General features: G+C 39.4%; 2 protein-coding genes across 6 annotated transcripts in view; one reads left to right on the forward strand and one right to left on the reverse strand.

The window, feature by feature from the left end:
• FMNL2 (formin like 2) overlaps positions 1 to 7,910 on the forward strand; it is a 195,035-nt gene extending 187,125 nt beyond the window's left edge. For 2 of the 5 annotated variants that reach the window (XM_035131647.2, XM_035131663.2), the window contains exon 26: positions 1,391 to 7,910. In XM_035131647.2, the coding sequence (XP_034987538.1) occupies positions 1,391 to 1,506 (116 nt within the window). In that variant the 3' untranslated portion in view covers positions 1,507 to 7,910. The remainder of the gene's footprint in view (positions 1 to 1,390) is intronic. The other 3 variants (XM_035131671.2, XM_035131679.2, XM_035131655.2) reach the window with 3 other exon arrangements.
• A 66-nt stretch (positions 7,911 to 7,976) lies between these two features.
• Positions 7,977 to 16,698, reverse strand: part of PRPF40A (pre-mRNA processing factor 40 homolog A) — a 30,250-nt gene continuing 21,528 nt past the window's right edge. The window contains exons 17-26 of the mRNA XM_035131708.2: positions 16,304 to 16,418; positions 16,065 to 16,156; positions 15,806 to 15,922; positions 14,990 to 15,127; positions 14,117 to 14,212; positions 12,929 to 13,015; positions 12,745 to 12,841; positions 12,588 to 12,649; positions 11,765 to 11,893; positions 7,977 to 9,303 (exon numbers count right to left, since the gene is read on the reverse strand). Of these exons, the coding sequence (XP_034987599.2) occupies positions 9,211 to 9,303; positions 11,765 to 11,893; positions 12,588 to 12,649; positions 12,745 to 12,841; positions 12,929 to 13,015; positions 14,117 to 14,212; positions 14,990 to 15,127; positions 15,806 to 15,922; positions 16,065 to 16,156; positions 16,304 to 16,418 (1,026 nt within the window). The 3' untranslated portion in view covers positions 7,977 to 9,210. The remainder of the gene's footprint in view (positions 9,304 to 11,764; positions 11,894 to 12,587; positions 12,650 to 12,744; positions 12,842 to 12,928; positions 13,016 to 14,116; positions 14,213 to 14,989; positions 15,128 to 15,805; positions 15,923 to 16,064; positions 16,157 to 16,303; positions 16,419 to 16,698) is intronic.

The following is a 16,698-nucleotide window of genomic DNA, read 5'->3' on the forward strand; positions in this document are numbered from 1 at the left end:
ATATTTCACATCGCTCATCTCATTGCATGTTTTTGCCTGTTAGGAACCTTTTTTGGTTCCCTTCCATCCTCCCAGTGACCATTTGTTCTACCTTCCGCATTTCAGAGTCACCCTGTGGGCTCAGTGCCATAGACCAGCAAGTGATGGAAGTCACAGAAATGGCCTCGAGGCCCATGGCGGCTGCGCTTCAAGCCAGCCACCACAATTTGCAAGGGATGGTAGTGGGTTGTAATGACAAATGTGATGGACAGTTCACTCGGCTTTTCTGTGTCTTCTCCTCTGGGCTCTTGCACCTTCTTTACTTCTTTGTGACTTGATCTATGTTGCATGAGTCCTGTTAAGCCAAGCCTATCTCCGGAAGCAAATATGAGCCAGACTGAATGTTTGTGGGCTTTGTTTTATGGCATGTAAAATGAAGTCACTGCTTTGTGATCTGTGAGCACATAATTTCCACATGGGTCCTTCTAACCATCGCTTGCATGTTTGTGTTTGCATGCGTGAACAGGAATAAAATAAATGTGGTCGTGGTCCCCACACCCACTCTCTTCGTTTTTCACACCTACAGTCGTTAGCTTCAGTTCCATGGCAACTTGGTGGGAAATTTCCTGAGCCAAAGCATTCTGCCTTTGATCAGTTCAGTCCTTTGTAATAGTGGAGGCTGGGCAAAACCCAAGACCCAGGCAGACCGTGGTACTGAAAGCAGGTCTTGACTTCTGAGCCAAGCCATAAGAAATAAATTTTAAATAATTCTCATGCTAAGCTCATGTAGGGCCAAGAAACAAAGATTGAGGGGCTGGATGAAAAAACTATCCAGGTGGCAGCAGATAAGGCCTAGTGAAGCAATATGATTGAAATTGCCTTGCCATAGAAGATACCCCGCGTTATTGTCATGGAACTGGATCCATTAACATCTTGCACTGTAGAATGTTTTTAAAAAAGGAGTGCTGTTTACGGTGCATGTGTCTGTCAAGGCTGTTGTCTTTGATACAAGAACCAATCATCTTAAAGCAGCATTTCATTTCCTACTGGTGTAAAATGTTTTAATGGGGAGCTTTAAAATAAGAATGTTGCCTGTTAACTCCTCTTTTGCTCTTTCAAGTTAATTGCTGGACAGTCATCCTGGAGCCAATGTTCAAAGCAGCTTGGAATTTTAGTAGTAAGAGGCTTACGATGGCCACCTCTTCCCTTCCCTTTCTCTTTTTTAACCTTCTTTAAGCCTCCACCTCACCCACTTTTGCTTTACTTGCTAACATGTGTGGCTTTTACATTTTTTTCATTTTAAAAAAATATTATTATTTTGCTTTTTGGGCACAGAATTGAGTTGCTCTTCATGTTCCATCCCATTTTTAACTTAACCATCATTCTGTGTTTTTTCCCCCCTTCTGTTTAGCCTTAAAGAAGAATAATATCACTAAATTTCCAAATGTTCACTCGAGGGTAAGGATTTCTTCTAGCACACCGGTGGTGGAGGATACACAGAGCTGGCAAGCATCACTTTTTACTTAGCTTCCTCCTCTCTCTGTATGCCAACACAAAAACTGCTGCAAATCACAGCCAAGTTTAAGATAAAGGAGGGATGGCGCTGTAAGCTTTGAGCAGCGTTGCTGGTGCTTTTCGGTCTTCCTTCTGTCGTGTGTTTTTATCTATAGAGTGTGGGATGGATTAATCTGCAGCTCTTGCCTGTGCCGGATGAAAGTCACATGACTTAGCGGCTACTCCCTTTCCAAACTCTTCCAAAAGATAGATGTTGTTGCCTCTGTGTTGTACTGATGAGTCTGCGTACTGCAGAGCAGGAAGAGAGGGGAGGAAAGGGTCACAAAGTAGGGTTGCCAACTATTTTACAGGCTCTCTGCTCCTTTTTAATAAACAGCAGCCCATCAAACAGCAGTACTGTATAGCTTTTCCTGACATAAGCATAGAGTACAAGGCTTTGCCCGTTCCTTTTCCATATTCCAGGTGGTTCCAAAAGGCATTTTGCCATACTAAAGAAGAAATGGGGGAACCTCTCAGAAATGGGAGCTTATGTACAAAGATTTATTTGTGTGCTCTTGTCTACCAAGACCCTGCAAGAACAGTGGATTCAGGCACTATTAGTGAAGCAAACGCTAGGGAAAGAGAAAAGGCTGTATGTGGATCTTATGGCTGTTAGTTGCATATTACGGTAGCAACCAACTATTCTTCCCACATCTACTAGCCGCCCCTGCCTCCCCAAGTGGGTCTTTGGGAGCCTCTGTGATTTACAGCCAGTTGCTTTATCCAAAAGACCCCAGGGGCTGCTAGTGAATCCTATACTTGTGGGCTGAGTAAGCACTACAACTAAATCTTCCCTGCGAGGGGAATTGTCATTCTCTTTGCTCCTCTTTTAACAATGGCACCTTTGTTTGCCTTTCTGCTTCAGTAGCAGCGCTTCCCATAGCGCTGGCAGCCATCCTTACACTGTACGCTGCCACTGAGAGCATTTGGCTAGCTTCTTCGAACTATCAGTGCAGGCTCTGGGAGCATCAGCTATGTTGAGAGGCAGTTCCTCTGAAAGTGCCCGTTTCCTGTACCCATCTCATTCTCCTGGGGCAGGAGTGCGCATGGACCTTAGAATAAAATCTGAGAAAAAGCAATGGAGAATAGTGTGTGTGTGTATGGATAGCAACGTCTTGCTGCTATGTATGGGATGTATGGGAGTGTGCGTGCGTAAGGAGTTTATAGGGAACCCTGTTGGTGGAAAGGGAAACAAATTCAGGATAGGTGTGTGCTTTTTGCTCCCGTTGCAACACTGTCCTGTTTCAGCAAATGAGACTGGCCATGCGGCTGCTGCTCACAGCAGCATTGTAAGGTAGGGTAATGTTGTTGGGGGCAGCAGCCACAAAGTCAGTCCTACCCATGTCATTCCCTTCTTTTAAGTATCATCAGTGCCAATGTAATACAGTAGTCAAAACTGCTGGCATTAAGCAAGTCTAGATTGTGCAAATGTGAATGGTTTGGCAGGTTGCTATAGTCTGGAAATCTAGCACAGCTGGGGAGGTGTGATTTTAAAGGGCTAAGGGAACTCCAGGGTAGAAGGGGTGGGTGGGAAAGAGGGAGCAGTGCCTGCTTATTGTTTTTGCTGCTGCTGTTTTATTTAAAAAAACCTGGAAGGCTTCAGATTGGCTTGCTGGTCATACTACTAGGAAACACAATAGATTTCCCTCATGTGGTAAGCAGAAAATGGTAGCATGTGGGGCGAAGGAGTCACAAGCTGGATCTACACTGATCTAGAAAACACTATAATAATATAGCTCTCAATGCAATTTCACATGGGCAACACTACAGCACCCTGTTGTCCCATTTTTATAACACATTTTTCACATTATAACTCACTAGTATAGAAGAGTGAGGTCACAGTTTGAAGAGGTTGGGAGAATGAAGCTGGGTCTCAGGGAAAATGAGTGGCAAGTGACAGCCAACCAGCATTAGCATCTAACCATGCTGCCATCCTGTCTTGTGTGTTTAAAAAATAATAATCCACACCCTCATTTTCATCCTCATAAGCGGCTGATGCAAATTCATGGTGGCCCCAAAGTTTGGTCCTTCAATGGCAGAACCGTGGTGTGGAAGCAGCACACCTGATTCTCTCTATACAGGAGAAATCTGATGGAAGCTTTTGCTATGCAAGGAAATTGCGCAATTGCTTCCGCAGAACCCTTTTCATACCTAGATGCGCAACCCTGAATAATGCAGTAGGCAGAAGTTCCATATTAGTAATAGTCAAGTGAAGAGAGAGCCCCATCAATGCTGTTCTGCTCGGCTCTCTTGGGTGCTTAAACAGTCCCTTTTTCTCTTTTGCTTCAAGCTGCTTTGATTGGCTACCAGCAGGACTCTTTCCTTGTCTAGATCCAGAGGCACAGGCCAGCCCGCTTCTGACACTTTCCTGCTTCTTCCCCGCAGATCTTAGAAACCAGCCCTACAGACGAGCCGATGCGGTGAGGAGAAGCGTGAGGCGGCGTTTTGATGATCAGAATTTACGCACTCTCAACGGTGCTGAAATAGCCATGTGAGCTGGATTGGGAGAACGTGCATGTGCAAAGTAGAACATGTATTTCATCGATTCCTTGCCATGTGAACTATATTTGCGCTACCATTCTAATTGTGGACTTTATTGAAGTACATTAACTTATCTTCTGAAGGGCTCAATAACAACAGCAAACACATAGGAACACAGAGGGGGAAAATAAGAGGGGGGGAATGAGCTCTCCACTCAACTGTAACTACCAAGTGCCTAAAATTCAATTATCTGCTCAAATTAATCAAAGCAATAGGACTTTATTTGGTTGGGTATTGTTTTACACCAATAAATTTCTTCGGTGTTTTTAACCAAAATGTAAAATACATATTGTATTTTTGTTTTGTTTTGTTACATACCATTTAGTGAATAGCCTTCAGTTGGCTTTCTTGATCTCTTGTAAATAGGTAGTACTTGGAAGTGATCTGCTGTGGATTTTTTAAATGATTTCAATACATTCCTCCTGGACAGTTTGACTTATAGTTTTGAGATCCCGTTGCACTTATGATGATGATGATGTATGCATACACCTTCATATGCTTATTATAAGGACTTACCATATACGAAGGGGAGAAACTCATTAAACTGTACCCTTTTAAGAAAAATGCATTCCTCTTAAGGGTGGGGAAAACATCCAGAAAACAGATGTTGATCTAGATGTGATTACATTTTACAAAGGGTTAAACTTAACTGGGATAAGAAAGGCTTGGATAGTGGGGTTTCGGCTGTAAATAGGATGTGATAACATGTGGCTTATTTTAAACACACAGCTACCTGCTTTCAGATTCTACCTGCTATATACCAGTTGGTAGTGAAGCTGATGTGAGGAGGTATAGCTCATAGAACACAATGCAAGCAGAGAAGAATCGTGGATGAAATTCCACTACTGTTTTCTACAGGTAGAGGCAGCTTTTGGGTAACAATGTTATTTATTAATTAGCACTAAGATATTAACTTCTCAATAATCAGTATTATACTTCCTGAGGATCACAACTGTTCAGTTGTCGGAATAATGAAAATCCGGTGCCCTGCCGAGAAAATTAGGATACCCTCCATAAATAAGCTTGTACCTCCATTCCACAAGAAATTCTGCCATGCGACAATCCAGGTTGGATCATAAAAGAGCTGTCTCAGCTGAAATGTAGATAGTTAACGAAACAGTTCATCACTGCATACATTCTCAAACCTGAAATAGATTTTTTTCATCCCAGTTCAGATCTGCTGATGGATGCAGCATCTACAACAAGTGCAAGTCAGATGTGCAGTTGGAAATTGTAAATGTATTTGCACTTCATTTCTTCCAAACATGTGGGTTTAATAGGGAACGCACAAGCTGTTGAACGCTACAGTGCACAGATGACTTTCTCATTTTAGAAATGCATCTGCCTTGCACTTGTGGCTATCCTTTCCAGATTAGAGATTTCAAATTTTTAACCATTTGAAACATTTAAAGCAAAGTTTTAGTCACCAAGAGTGGCCATTGCCAACCCCACTTATTGCTTACAAGGCAGGGCACTTGATTTTCTCTCCCAAGTAAAAAATCAGACTAAAGTTAAGGGAAATCTTGCTTACAGCTTTCCTTTCCTGGTAGCACTGTATCACTGTTAATTGTAAAATTTATTGTATAGTATTTAACCACTGAATTCTTTTCTTTTTTGTTGTGCTTATGTGAACCACTGGTAAAGGTCCCATATTGCTTTAATAATGTGTAGTTATATGATAATGTTTCTAAATGTACAGATATTTTGCTACAAATTTGGTGCTTTTTATGGTTTTTACACTTCTCTTTAATTCCCACTCTAGCCTCGGGGTAATATTGTAAATATTGTTTAAAAATGCATCAGCCTGTGCTATACAATCTGAATGTTATTTTAACTTATAGTTTTGTTTTTTTATATTTAACTAAATGGACAGTTTGGGGCTCAAAAGTTATTACATTGACATTTGCTTAACTATTTACAGAGAAGTTTATTTTAAACAAACTGCCAATTGTTCTCTCAATTTACAGCAATGTATACAAGACATGTTAAAGAGAACATGCCACGATTCTGCCATTTTCCTTCACAAGAAGATGAATGTTTAGGTTTGGGGAAAATACCATTTGGCAATATAATTCAAAGATTTAAGGAGCTATGAGAAATCACAGTATACTAAAAATATTTAGAAAGGAACAATGAGCTGTAATACTGGCATGTTCTCTTCGATATTTTATCTAGTAACAGACCTGCTTCTTAGCAATATTATAGGTGTTTTATAAAAGCAGTTCATGTTACTTTTCTGACCTGTTCATGGCATATGATTGAATAAACTATTTACACTACTACAAATGATCCACAGCTTTTCCTTGTTACTCAGACTGATCTATATGGGGCTATAGAACTATGCAGAGTAGCAGGGCTGTGGTAAAACAAGAACCAGAGAGGGCTGCATGTAAGCATGAGTTCCTATTGGCACTGGACTTTTTCCACAATGTAGTAGTAATGAGCTATAAACAGGTAACTTTATTACCATGCACTTTCTCCTATAAGGTTAAGAGCAAACAACCCTTTTTTTAAATTAAACGCTGGAAAAATGAAACCTAGTGATTGGATGAGCGGAGCACAGAGACTCAGAATTGTAAAATTGGAAAGAACCTCCTGTAACCATTTGCATTGCCTGCACTTAATACAGCTGCTTTACTTTTGCATTTGTGTGTGTGGTTTCTCTTTGAGACACAGTGGAGAAAGTTCAAATGTACAAGATATGCAAACTTGAGAAGAAATCAGATTATAGCAAATAAGATAACAGGGCATGACAGTTTGCAGAAATATGAAGAAACTAACTTTATACTTAAAGCTTTTTATTTTTAATGGAAAAATAAAGACAACGCTTTAAAAAGTAATGTTTACTTAGAAACATGTTTCTTCATGTAAATTATGCAAGGCGGCAATAAGAAAATATTTTACATAAATATCACTTGTATTGGAGCGGGAAAATTGCTATTCCTTCATAGCTGTTTTAAGTACTGTGACACTTTCCCATCTCTATACCAGTATGTAGCTGAGTGTGAAACATGATGCGCTACCAATCCATGTACGGCAAACTATGCAATTGGTTTGAACAAGTTAACCGTACTTGCAGTTTCTCAAACAGGAAGCCAAATATGCAATGGTTTCTTTCTTTCCCCCCTTAACATTAACAAAATACATATTTAAATTCTCTTCTATAAGCAGAGTCCCAAACACTATGACAGCAGGAAGTCATAGCATTTTACATTCTCCTTGCCCAACACTGACTGCTCTGGAATTTCCCGGAGGTTTCACTGCACTCTACCTTAAGCTATAACTAGACAAAATTAGTAAGAATAAGTTTTCATTAAGAAGTGATCACCATAAAGGAGAGATGATTCATTCTGTTGCACCTGAGAGTATTCAGAATGCACCGTGTACAACCCTGTACTGTTTGATATCTCCCCCCATACTCTATTAATTTGGGGGGGGGGAGGGAGAAGGAAAAATCAGTGGAAATGGCTTCTCTCCAAGAGGAGTGTCCAATCAGCAGAGTTCCCTTATAGGAGCGGCAGTTCCAAGCCCCTGTACTGTGAAGCCAACCTTTTACTTGCAAGTAGAGCAAACTGTTGCACACAAGCTCCAAAGAAATCAGTAAGACCTAAGGATAACAACATGCCTGGTATATTCATTCTTATTTCTTGATTTGCATAGTAGAGGCTAATTTCACGACTAAAAAGGCCAATCTTGAATTACCACCACCACTATATATTGTTAAGTATTCCACTTCTGTGCTGTTACAGATCTTTGACAGCTCCTTTCTTTTGTTGGTGTGATTATACATATATTAAAAAGGAAGCACCGCACTAGAGTACTTAACTTAACCAGTAACACTGTGTGAGATCAGTAATGTGTTGGCTGTACAGAGCATTTTTAAAAAACAGAAAAAATACTAGTGCACGCTAGAAGACGAGGTTTAATAAGTGATAAAAATGTACAAAAATATTCAAATCAGAAAGATTTTAGAGTCTGTACCACAGTAGTCAATACTCCTCAATGTATAGGGCAGATAGTTTTAATCAAAGGCTGGTCAGAATCTATTCAGTACAAAGGAAAAAGAACAGAATAAAAGGAGACCAGGTTTTCAACATTAGGTCAACATCTTTCAAAAGAAAAGTATTACGTTAACATTGATTTTCTAGACAAGAGTATTGCAACTGCTTTCCAAAACTTGGTGGTACATTCTTCGGAAGTCCTTAAGGCAACATATTGCATCAATTTAGTCTGATTTTGCTATTTTCTGTAACATTAAGATTAATGCTGAAATAATATCCTTTGCCAATTTGGTTTTTTTCTTTGTGCATATACCAGGTTCTTCTCTAATAAAAAATGGCAGCTATGTTATTACATCAGCATACCTTACAGCCTTGAAAATTAAGGGCCTATTAGGATTTCCATCAATTAATCTATTTTTCACAGTTTTAAAACTTGACACTAAAAATTCACTTCAGGGTGAAACTCGATATACATTTCAACCTAAAGTCAAAATTCAATAGAAACCACCTAAAACATCATTTTGGCCAGCAAGGTAATACACAAAAACCCAATAATGGATTCTGGACTACCATAAATGAAGAAAAAATATTTTCCCCTCTCTTCCATTCCTTTCCCTCCACTTGCAAAATAAAAAAGTAATTAAAAAAAAACCCAACAGAAGTGGAGCCCAAGAAAATTATAGGAGCATCTTTCTGAACAGAACATGTGTACCCCTTACCCACCCCCAGACCTTATTTGACAAGAAAAACAAGTTTAGGCTTTCATAGCAAGAGCTGATTTATAGACACAAGAGTCCCGAAAGGCTCAAGTACTTTTCCAAGCCGCTATTGAAAGGGCTCAAAAATAAAAAGATTTTCTGTTCATCCTAATGTGCTCTTTGAAGAATGCCAAGGTGCATGGGGTATATATACAGGCTGCCTAGCTTATTAGAAGCAGAACTTCAGTTTGAATTCTGAATGTTCACAGTCTTTGACAATTTGCTGCCAGGCACACAATGATATTATTTGAAATATTTAGTTATGCAGTAGAACTGAAAAGCCATTGCTATCCCAGTGGAACATTGGAATCCATTTCCTGAAATGAATCATCTATATTATTAAATCACATTGTAAACATATTTGGTATAAATACTTTTTATTGATCTTCGTCCAGTTGTTCCAAGAGGGTCCTCCTTTGTTTTTCTAGTTCACCTTCACTTAATTCACTACCAGAGGTATCCCAATTACCCTGAAAAATGACAATGAAAAATAATTGTCAGTCATTGTAGTTATTTTGAACATTTCAGTATTTATTAAGAACTGCAGTTTGGCTATCACTAGACAACCTAAGATTTCATTCTAAAAATCACCTGAAACTCTCAAACTATACAATTTTAGCAACACTGGTAAATTACTGGCCTCAGGCCTATCTACTGACCAAATCCAAATAACTACTTTTAAGTGCACCCAATAGATTTTTTAAAATTACTTTTTCATTTGATTGGCTGACACTGCTCCCTCAAGAAAAGGTCAAAATTGAACAAGGACACTTCCAGGCAGCCAGTAACTTTAGTGGTGCACAACATACTGAGAACAAAGGAAAAGGATGCACTCTGCCAGGTTACGATGCTACGGCAATGTCATCTAAAGTTATATGCTGCCCTTTTAATCCACATTCTGTAAGTCAAATGTAAAGAGATAATAAATGACGTGTTCCAGCTCTATGAACAGGAATTCCATATAAAACGTTGATATAACTAGTGTCTGAACAAAATATGTTTGAGGAATCTGATTTTTCTAAAGTTGAAAGTAACTTAATCTGAACTCCAAATAAACACGGGAGTCTCTTAGTGCCTTTTTCACAGAAAAGCTATGGCCAAAGTGATTTAGGTCTAGGGGGCTAAATCCTAGTGTTAAATCTTTGAAAAGGAGTTGAATGAACTCGTCAGATGTCTCAATAATCACAGGGAGGAAGGGGAATTGCTCATACTGTATTCTAAACCCTAACTGGACTTCCAGAACAGAGTTCAGCTTAGTGCAAAGCCAAACCACTGAAGTGTCTTGATCATTTTGCTGTTCCCCTCAGTGGATTTTCAATATTGCTGTTAACTTGAAGGTACTGAGTTAACTACACATCACCACCTAGAGTTAATACATATAGTATCAGTGGCTGGTGATCATTGTAAATTCTAAGGCTTATATAAAAGGTCTGTATTAGCTAGAAACAGTTCTGGACACCAAACAATAGTTTGTTATGCTTGAACCACAGTAACTTACCGTATTTTTCGTTCCATAAGACACACTTTTTCCCTCCTAAAAAGTAAGAGAAAATGTCTGTGCGTCTTATGGGGCGAATGTGTGGTCCCTGGAGCCGAATTGCCCAGGGGCTAAAGGCAGATCATGCTTTCTTTCTTTCTTTTAAAAAAAGAAAGAGCTAAAGGCTAACAAGAGGGAAGGAGAAAGGAACCGGCTCAGCAGCTGATTGCAAGAGATCGGGGAGGGAGAGAAGAGAGCTAGCTCCCTTCCAGCCCCTCGCCTAGGCCTCAATTGTTGTCCGCAGAGGGAGACATGTGACTGGCTGATTAGATTATCTGTCTGGAAACTGTAGAAATGGGTGCCTTTCCTAGAGAAGCTGCAGAACTGTGAGTTGAACCCCATAAAAACAGGATTTTTTCCCTTTGCAAGGAAACTCAGCAACTTTGAGCTGATCCTAAAAAATGGAGCTTTCCTCCTTTGCAAAAAAGATGCACAACTCTGAGCTGACCCCCCCCCCCCCCGCCCAAAAAACAGGGCTTTCCACCTTTGCAAAAAAAAGCTGCACAACTTTGAGCTGATCCTTTAAAAAAATGGAGCTTTCCCCCTTCGCAAAATAAGCTTCCTCAAATATTTAAGGGGAGGTGCGGGCAAAGGCACCTAGGGCCTCTAGGAGTTGGCTGCTATGCCTAGGACAAGAAAGCAAATATTTTGTTTCTTGTTTTCCTCCTCTAAAAACTAGGTGTGTCCTATGGTCAGGTGCATCCTGTGGAACGGAAAATACGGTAGATCCACAGATTAAGATCCACAGTTGCCACTCTATTGAGAATTAGCAGAGCCAATTTATATTGTAATTGGGCCAGGCAGAAGCCAGCAAAACTTAAATGTGGATCATTAAATTCTAACATTTAGGTCTTCAGCTACAGCTAATAAGCTCTCGGGAAATTTAGTGGATGAAGATAAGATATAATGTTACACTTTAGTCCATGCTTCCTTATACGAGTTTGGTGCATAGCTGTCAAGTTCTCCTTTTTTAAAGGGAAATCCCCTTACAGCTATACAAAATGACCTCTTGGGCCAATGTGTGGATCAGTTATCCACCATTTTTTTCTTTTCCAAATATTGTGATAAAGTTTTGGCAGCATATATGTATCAAAATACTCATTTAAGTAGGCAATTTGAGAAAAAAAGAACAAGTAGGGAATCTGTGGCTGTCCAGATAATGGAATATAGCTCCCATCACTGCAGATGACTGGCCATGCTGGCTGGGCTGACTGGAGTCCAACATCATCTGGAGGGCCCCAGGTTTTTTTAAAAAATTGCAGCATAACAATTATGGGTAAAAAAACAAGCGACAGTGACACCAATCAGAAATAGCAGATCCTCCCACCCTTAGACCACACAAACCACTAATCTACTGGTAAGCTAGTTAACACAATAAAGCCAAGCAAACTCACAGAATCTTTGCCAGGTCGCTTTTTAGGAGGTGATTTATGCTTAGATTCAGATCTTTGCCTACTTCTTTCCTTTTCATTTTCTCTCTCCTTTTTGTCTTTTTCTCGATCCACATCCGATTCTGGAGAATCCTGTACAGAGTAAAATAAACAGTATAAATCACGGATGCACAGAGAATACACTGTAGAAGGGTGGGGCAAATGGGAATCTACCTCTAGTTCCACAAGAGTCTTTCTATATCCCAAGCCTGTGTTTCAATCATTTCTCATTACCACACAACAGTCTGGTGAAGACAGGCAGGAATTTCAACCTGGGTCTTCCATGTTCAAAATATTAACTTTCAAAATCATGACTAAACATTTAAAGAGACTTAATTTAGCTCTTACTCATGCCAACTGGCTGCATATCTTAATTGGTATGGGGGGGGGGAGACTTGTCTACCTGCAAGGCTTCTAACTGTCCATCATATTCATAGCACAGAAATTATGTGAAAGTGAAGCCCAGCAAACTGGATTCAGACTTTCTGGCTCAGGAGAAGTCTCTAGCAGCTTGTGAGCTTTCAGGACAGGAAACTTCAGTAATATAGAATGCTTTAACTTTCAAGAATTCAGTTAGGAAAACAACAACTACTTTTTAGGGATTTTTTAAAAGAAAAAAATGGCTGTACCAAATGTACCGTCACACAATTCACATACAAATAATAAAATAGCACACTGTTGTTCAATTTTATTAAGTGCACCTTAATTCTTCGTCAAGCAGATAGATACAAGAAATTGAGTGGGGTGGGGTGGGGGGGCGAACAGTGCGAAACTGAGATATACTCACAGACTTGTGTCTCCTCTTTTTGTTCTTCTTTTTGTGTTTCTTTGATTTCTTGTAGCTTCTCTCTGTTAATGCATTAGAATTAAATAGGTATCAGGGTTATTTAAGTTAATAACTGCTAAATCTCTATTTTGTTAGGTAAGTGTTTTTTTTTAAGTACCAGATTCCGCACTGGAGGAGCGTTCGGAGACTGATCGAGAGTCTGAGCGTTGCCTCTTTTTCTTTGAATGACTGTCATCATCCTCAGATTCTGAACCCTTTAAAGCAAGAGTATTTGACATGTAACATAAGTTTTTAAAGGCCGGGTGGTAAAAGACCCAACTGAACACTGCACTCTATCTTACCGAACGAGAGCGAGACCTTTTTCTGTGATGTTTTTTTGATTTTTTAGAATGCTTCTTGTTCTTTGAATGATGGTGTTGACACTCATGCTGCAGCATTGAAAGAATAAAAATTACTCATTTGAAAGAGTAAGCATGCGTTTTGTTAAAAATTTTGTTACACAAATACAGTATGTATAGCGTATCTCTTTTAAGTCCCTATTCTGAAATACTTCTTCTATATACTTTTATTTTGAAACTGCACTGCATGCCTTTTTGGACACTGGCCTTTACTGGCTTTGCAAAGCCACACTTGTTCATACTCTTCCATCTTCTTAACAGCAAATGAGATTTTGGAAACACAGGATGCTTCTCACAAAGGAAGATGTTTGGGAGGTATGAATTACAACGTTTAAAGAGCAGCTCAAACAGTGGGAGATCTGACATCTTCATGTAATCCTTCCTGATGATGAATACACCACCAGTGTTTAGGTTATTAAAAATAGAATCTAATGAAAAAGATTATGCCGGCCATTAAAATTAATTACAGATCGCTCTCAGGCAGGAAGCTAATGTTCCCATAAATATATTCTACAACACTATGCTTTCAATAGTATTTTGTGTCCAGGCAAATGCTGACACCTACTGCTAAGTATTTCAGGGACAGCATCCTTCTGTTATTTGGACCCCAGATGAAGCCTGAATGAAACTGATCCAAGCTGGGCTGCCACCACCCTTTCAAGCGCCTTGCCACAGTATTCCCCATTCAGTGATAGTTGTTGAATAAATAACTTGGTCCAGTGATGCCCCCTTAAGGATGGCTGGAACTTGCTCCTGCCCCAGTGAGACGTTATTTTCTTTGGACCCACCCAGCTAATCCCCTTCGGCTCACTCTAATAAGCAAGCTGGGCAAGGCCTTTTGTACTTCAAAATCTTCGGAGAGCACCAGATTGGAGAAAGGCAGTTTTAGTTCTTGAGTTGTCCGAGGAAAAAATTGGGAAAGGATGACCACAAGAGAGAGAAAAAGGAATACCCCACCAACTTTGGGCTCTGGCTCCTACCCACCACTTGCATGCAGGCTCCAACAGATTTCCACTAAGAGATACAGGAAGAAAAGGTTCTCCACTTCTATTTTAGGGGATCAGTTCAATAAGTTAAGTTTTTTAAAATCTGTTTCAAATCTATCAGACAATGCTCTTATAGTATCGTTACCTCTAGTAAATAAATGAAATCTTTAAATATTCTTTTTCTTTCTGATTCTAGAGTGATGTCTTCAAATGCTGGTTCTTTCACAAACCTTTCCCGAATCTATATATAAGAGGAGAATTATGTATACGGTTTAGCCAGCAACTCCAATTTATAAAATAAAAATGTTCTGTATAGAAATTACTTTGTTTTTCAAAAAAAGCAAGACTACGGCTCAATAGAATCTATTAGTTAAAAGTATTGTGTTCATAAAAACCAGATCAAATAATGATGAAACACACGCCTGCTGATATTCTTAACGTAGCTGAATCTTAGCCAAGATCCAATGGTAAAGACAGAAACATGAGGTGCTTTATGTACGATGCTTATAAAGGTTAAGAATTTAGACCCCACATCAATCTTCTTCAGAAATGCCTTCCAGTATTCTCACAGAACATAATCCAAAGCTTTTCCAATCATCAAATATTCATACTGTGCCAAGTGGGGTTAATTCTTCCTTGATTTCTAGAAGAGTACCCTGTATAAAACCCAGTCTGATGCCGCAATTTTAAATGTGAGGAAATGTTCAAAAGTGCATTTCATTCTAAAATGTATCTATCATCTCTGCTCTTAAACTAGACCTTTTTTGCATCCTCCTGGGAATACATCCCACTGCCCCACCCATGACCACTTGACTTAAAATCCTTCAATTTATTTTTCTGCAAGCACGTCACCTATTTTATCATTCTATTTACAGTCTTTCTAATTTCATTTAACTATTATTGGTCTATTGCTGTTCATTACTTTTGAGATACACACACATACTTCATTTAACAATGGGGAAAAAGTTTTTTCTGGGTAACCAATGTTCTCTTGCAAAATGCTATGAAACATGCTTACATCTTCCCACACTGCATCCATTTCAATTGGAGGGGTTGCTTGTTTTAGCATACTCTTAAAAGCAGACTCTTTCCGTTTCATTTTGCGGGCTTCTTCTTTCTCTCTCTCACGTTCACGAGCCTCTGCCTTTTCCAACAGCTACATCAAAAGAAAACCAAGTGACCATTCAATGAAAGGGCAATGAAAAAAGGGGAAACAATCAAATCCCATTTTGCAAGGGAGTACTTTTCTCATTATTTGCTGTGCATGTGTCACATATAATGGTGGTTCAGACGCACCACAAATCATGTGATTGAACCTAATGTGATCCATTCATGAATAGAACAGACTTCCCACTCACTGTGTAGGCCTTTGCCTTGCTCTCCTTTCACTTGAGCACCTCCAAAATCCCCTCTGGGGTGTCCCTCAATCATCTGGAGCCGATTTGGGGGAGGGGATAGGAAGGAGCAGAGGAAGTCATGTTGCATTAGTGGAGGTCTTTTCATGCAACATTTGGCACCACCCATGATTTGGATTCTATAAATGACTAACAGAGCAGATTCTGATACATCATAGTTTGCCACTAAACTTTGATTGAAACTTATCTAAATGATGGAGGTAGGATGCAAGCCTGAGGCTCCTCAACTGTGATTTGCTATTAGGTCTAAACAACCCTATCAATTCCACACTTTTCCACCAATCATCATTAAGTTCATATTCTTGCATTTGACAATACAGATACTACATACATATTTGCAGACTTGTAAACATTTTATCAAGTCTTCTTAACATTAGGATTTTTTAAAAGTATTCTGGATTTTTAAAAACCCAACTTACACTATTGAAAGCTAGCTTGATATTTCCAGCATCTAAAGTGGTAGCTCTTTTGGTTGAACTGATGACTGTGACAAAGTCTTCAAAAGTAGTATTCACTTCAACTACAAATCCTTTGTCCTGCAAAACAGCAAATTTTGATGGCACAAACTCATGTTACAACATGACAGTGTGGAATCCCAGCTCAAGGTATCTAAACCCACTCATTTCGGACTGGAAACACTAGTTTTCTCCTAGCAACTAAAAACACATTTCCCCTCACCTTTAGGATGTCTTTTATTATCTTTTTTTCATCATGGTAACGTGCTTTCAGATCTTCAACATAAAACTTGAAGAGATCAAGTGCTGTTGAGCCTAAAGAAAGAAACTACATTGGTCAAAACCTCCCGCTAACCCAGAAGTTGCACTTCTTATTACATTAGTAACCCTGCTTCTATCTACCAAAAATGCACAAGCATTACCTCCAGCTTATTTTCTACAAGCAGGAGAGAATATACTTACCAGGCTGACCAAGCATGTTAGTAAATCGAATATCAGAACTTATGGTTGGATATAACTCCATCCATGATGACATTGAATGCAGCTGGCCATGTTCATGCAGCTCATCCAGAAATATCTGCAAAGGAAACAGTAGAAAATGGGAAATTTCACAATCCTGTATATTAAAAGGAAATGCATCAGCCCTGTCATTTTTACTACTCCGTAGCATGCAACAATATAGCATGTGGACATCAAATGGAAAAGCATCTAATATACCCCTAGGACTGCAATACTAATAATGTCTACTCAGAAATTAAGTCTCACTGAATTCAATGGCACTTACTACCAGGTAAGTGGAGTTAGGACTGCAGCCTAGAATAGGGGTGGCTAACCTGTGTTCCCTGGTGATGCTGGAC

Source organism: Zootoca vivipara, chromosome 1 (genome assembly GCF_963506605.1).
Source record: "Zootoca vivipara chromosome 1, rZooViv1.1, whole genome shotgun sequence".
Classification (NCBI taxonomy): Eukaryota; Metazoa; Chordata; class Lepidosauria; order Squamata; family Lacertidae; genus Zootoca; species Zootoca vivipara.